Raw genomic sequence first — 5,201 nt, forward strand, 5'->3', positions numbered from 1 at the left:
CAATCAGTAATCTACGGTCAACTATCTACACATCATTAAAAAGAATAAAATGATATTTCACAAATTGACTTGGAACTGCTCTGCGTTAAAGTATTGATATCGTTGCTTTGATGAAAGTGAAATAACAACAAACTTGATTCAATTATTAAATTACTTTGATTTGAAATTAATCCTCGCTAGTTCTTGAACAGAAAAACTAAAGTATTGCATTTTACAAAAATTAATAAGTTGTTCTTAACCATTACTTCAAAGTTTAATTGCTATAGAAACAATATTGAAAATTAAAAAAATTATTTTATGGAGTTAGTCATTCTATCAGCACAAAGGTTCATCTATAGGTTAAGTGAAATAATTCATTTGGTAACTATGGTGACAAGAAATGGAGTCAATAGAGGATTATATCAAAAAACGGATCATGAAGTTCCACTCCCAGTTGCCGATAGTTAAAGGAGCAGTGACCTACAACCTGGGAAACCCAACCTCAACCCGAAGACTGAAGCCCAGGCTGCTGCAGGACATTCTTTTATAAATGTTTAATAAATATAAAATGAATTCATAGTCATACTATCTCTATTCACTTATTATTATTATTATTCATTTTATTTATTCATTATTTTTTTTTTTCTCTCTTCCCTTTTTCAAATTAACTTGCTTCTTTTTACTATTAGAAGACAACTGTTTGTTTTATTTAAGTGTACCAATATCATTATTTTTTATTATTAATTTTACTTTCCTCTTTTATTAAGAAGTATTATTCTTATCTATTTATTTTATTATTATTTTTTTTCTTTTAATAAGAACATTTTATATAGTTAGGGGTGTCATTTGTATAACTATACCCCCTCATAATCAACTGTTATAAAATATATATAATATAAGTTATATCAACCATGTAAGGCCCACCAGGCCGATCTGGTATAAAAATAAAATAAAAATGACAAGAAACATTAATTAATGTTTTTTTTTTACGTTTTGAAGCATAGGTCATTTATTATTCTCCTAACTATAGTTGGCAGACTCATCAATTTTGTCTAATTATTATACATAGTCTTCATTAAAGTAATCAAATATTGTGGTGAAATAACTCACGTTTCTCGGGCTCTTGGACAAATAGAACATATATCTACTTTGCTTTGGCTCATAAAAGGGTAATAGTAGGGCTGCTACAGTCCAGAGTACAATATATGGTATAGACTAATACATCAAATAACAAGAAAAATATTTTTTTTTTTTGTCACTGTCAGTATAAAGAAGCTATGGGATAGTATATAAGTTTTGATTATTACCGGCAGCTGGGAAAAGTCCTTCATCCTTGCTGAAAGTAATCATCATTGGTACATCCGAGCCCCTTGCTTGTTTGAGCAGGTTCATCGGCGTGTCTGGAAGAAAAGCGTTCGGTCCTGGAGCCTCGACGACCAATGCGTAAGGAGATATTGGGTTATAAAACCAACTCTAAGGAGAGAACTTGTAATATTTTTATACAAAATTATACTTTAAGTAATAAAACTTGAATCATCTACATACCAAGAAGTAGTTCGTAGTTTCGACAATGTGTTCAGCAGGGCGGCGCCTGAGGCACTTGATCATTGATAAGGAATCCTCAGCAGGACACCCCAGCTCCCTGGCCACGAAGAAGGATTTCTCTCTGACGTTTTCAGCAAATGCCCACGGGTTCAGAGAAGAACCACTGGCACAAATAGCTCCCTTGAACAGACCTGTAGGAGAGTAGGAGTTGAAAATTATAATATGTCATATCTCAAAGAACAGTATTAAAGTAAGAACACAATTTCTCTTTTTAGTAGAGCGTTTTTAAAATATGAACCGCAAGGATTAAAATAATATAGTTTTCTTTAAACAGTAAAATGAATCAATAATATACGAAATATCATGCAAACCAAAATATTATTTTATAAAGACCAGCAAGTGAGCAGGTCGCAAGATAAGAAATGTAATGCCTATCGCCTGTAACTGGCTATAGAAGATACAAACTGAGCGGATGGTGGGGCTAGATTAGAGACCAGTATGGATACATTTAATTCGATATTTCGGTGGTATCGATAATTCACATCCGATACTTTCGATCCCGGGATAGATGCAATACCCTTTTTCCGATTTATGACTTTTTTTTAATTTACCAGTATGGTATCGATAGGAATTCCCGTCCGATACAATCGAAATGTTGATACTTTTCATCCGAAGCTAATGTGTATCGATAGTTCAAATAACTTATAAAAATGCATCGACATTTTGATGGCATCGAACATCTCGTTTGTGGCCGAGAGACATAATGCGCCAACTAATACTAGCTGGTGAGATGAACGGCTCCATTTATTTCTGAGCAGTCCCACAAAATAAGGACTTGACCCCCTCCATGGTTAGGATAGGGTGGTAGCTTGTAGATAACACCCCGTATGTGAGTCAATAAGAAAATAAAATAAATTAGAATTGCGATCGGACTGCAAAATGCCACTTCAGTGTTAAGTTTGTAATTTTTTTTCTTGTTGCACTCTTCAATTAGATATTTGTTATTATTATTTTTTAGATATATAATTTGAATATTTTATACTAATTTATTTTATTAAAATTATTCAATAAATATAACACTAAATCGTTAGGGTTTTTTTTTTTTTTTTTTTTTTTTTTTTTTTTTTTTTTATCATGAGACTGAACACCGACATAATCATTGTCAAAAGCAAATCTAATTGTTATAATAAGCATAAAATGGCCCACCAGGCTGGTCTGGTAATAAAGAAAAGCGTAAAAGAATTTTTTTTAATATAATGAGGAAATTTGACCAAGCCCATCTTATCTACGTTAACTAGGAATTTTCTTCCCTTATATAATTATCTGTAAAACCTCCCATATAACCTCAAATATGAACTGAATATATAATATATAATTTATTCTGTATAAATTATCGCATATAGTGCACTAATACTAAAAGGATTAGCAAATTCAAAAAAGGGTTTAGTGCCTGACATGGTGAAGGTATTGAACTCAATCCAAAATGGTTCCAACCGGATAAATTTTAATTTTTAAACTCCCTATATAATCCTCCCTCCAAGAGTACGGAAGTCAAATAAATCGATTAGCATAGAGGGTCGTGAAACACCCAACATTTACGTAACAACATGAAATATAATACTTGGAAGTTACCTGATAGAAAAATACTTTATTAAAAAAAATATGCTGGCCAAATTCATTGGACTGCCTTATACACAACTTACTTATAAATAGTGAAGCACAATTATTTGTAATCCTGTTAATAAAAATCGTACCAGGATAATTGTCGCATTATAAAAATTTCTGCCTTATGTACTTAGGTTATACATGATTTATTTATATTTTTTATTATTATATATTATTTATTTGCTTCGCTTAAACAATGCAATTTTTTCTAATATATATATTTATTGAGCTTTTAATTTCGTTCTTTAAATTTGTTCAATTTTTTCATTATTTCAATTATAAAAATTTTCTCTCGTTTTATCTATTTACTTTAAAGTAAATTTAATACCAAAAGTATAAAAATTATATAAACATTTCAATTATAGTACAAAATATATATATATACATAAAACCCAATAAGGTCGTCCCTAGTTATAATCTATTAATAAAAAAAATAAATTAATTAATAAAATCCTCCTCTTAAGAATTTCACTTACCCTTGCTGAGTGGAGACAAAACATGATAATGGACACTCGCAGATCCTGCTGAGCCTCCAGCCAATGTCACGCTGTTGGGATCTCCACCGAAGGCCGCAATGTTCTCTTGTATCCATTTTAAAGCGAGTACCTGATCCTTCATCCCGTTGTTACCGGGGACAGCTACGTCACCAGTGCTGAAGAAACCTAAGTAGTACATATAACACACTTTGTTTGACTTTAAAGTAACATTTCTCATGTAGCTTTAATAAAGAATAAATTTAGTGTATGAAGTGACCACAGGGTATTTTAGGCTTGCTTGGCACTCTCATTGTTAAAGCCACCACAAACCGATGTAGTCTTTTTGTAAGGAAAAAAAACTGGCTCGGATATGAACATTTATTTGAGCGAAGTTAACATAAACGTATAATCGAAACAAAACATTAAGAAATAAAACAAAGAAAATAAAAAAAAATACTAAATTAATAATTATATAAGAAATAATATATTGAATGTCTGATACTTGAATATAGTTCAGAGGAGATAAAACAGTAGTGCTATACCAGTAGTGCAGGAATACTGTTACGAAGTTGTAGATGCAGCTTTGAAAAACAACTTTCAAAACTGGACAAAAATTGGTGGGCCCACGTCTATGCAGATTCAAATTAAATTACCAATTGTCCAATCTTAATTACATTAAATACCAAAATGACACTTAATGAATACAGTGGCTGTATTGTCATTAATCACAAACAAAATGAAAAGTCTATACACCGCATATAGAGTCTGGTAACAGAATCAGACGAACTACTAAATGACGACTTGAGAGCCAATAAAAGCCGTAGATTGTTGACCTGTGGCTAGGCGACACCAACCAAATAATCCCCACTGGCCGTTATTCCTGCATTGAAATATTATAACACAAAGTATAAATGCATCTCTTTCTTCTAAAATAAATTAAAATTCTAAAGAATTTAATAAAAATAAATGTAATTGCATTAAATACTAAGACTATTAACAAATAAATGATTGAACTTGGCTTGAACACTTTTTTTATTGAGATTTTTGAGAATTCAGAAATAAAACTTGGTTTTAGTTTTTATGAATGAATCTTACTAACCAATCTCAGTTCCTCTCCAAAATACTAAAAACAAGAATTTGAAGTAAATTCTATATGAAATTTTGCATATTGTACTTCATTTATAAAATTGAAATATCGTCTCCCCTAAGTATCTATCGGTTTTGTTTTTTTTTTCATTAGGAATTTTCTTCATTAAATAATGAGCAATTCAAGGTCATAAACCAGACAATAATTATAAGTTTTTAGCTACTTGGTGTGGCATAAAAACGAGTAAAAAATAAAATCAAGAGTTCAATCGAAACTGTTACAAAAGTAAAAAAAATTATGCACAAAAGCCTCAAGCATTAAATTTTAGAATCCTAAAAACTTCCTAAAGTACTGACCTAAGGGTCCTAACAGAACTAACCTAAGGGTCCTAACAGAACTAACCTAAGGGTCCTAACAGAACTAACCTAAGGGTCCTAACAGAACTAACC

At 31.1% G+C, this 5,201-nt stretch overlaps 1 protein-coding gene across 1 annotated transcript in view; it reads right to left on the minus strand.

Moving 5' to 3' along the window:
- The window catches only part of LOC106678778 (esterase FE4), a 34,273-nt gene that overhangs the window by 18,651 nt on the left and 10,421 nt on the right, over nt 1-5,201 (minus strand). The window contains exons 5-7 of the mRNA XM_014417523.2: nt 3,666-3,851; nt 1,525-1,715; nt 1,287-1,452 (exon numbers count right to left, since the gene is read on the minus strand). Coding sequence (XP_014273009.1) covers nt 1,287-1,452; nt 1,525-1,715; nt 3,666-3,851 — 543 coding nt within the window. The remainder of the gene's footprint in view (nt 1-1,286; nt 1,453-1,524; nt 1,716-3,665; nt 3,852-5,201) is intronic.

This window comes from Halyomorpha halys, unplaced genomic scaffold (assembly GCF_000696795.3).
Source record: "Halyomorpha halys isolate HHAL.00 unplaced genomic scaffold, Hhal_1.1 Scaffold159.1, whole genome shotgun sequence".
Classification (NCBI taxonomy): domain Eukaryota; kingdom Metazoa; phylum Arthropoda; class Insecta; order Hemiptera; family Pentatomidae; genus Halyomorpha; species Halyomorpha halys.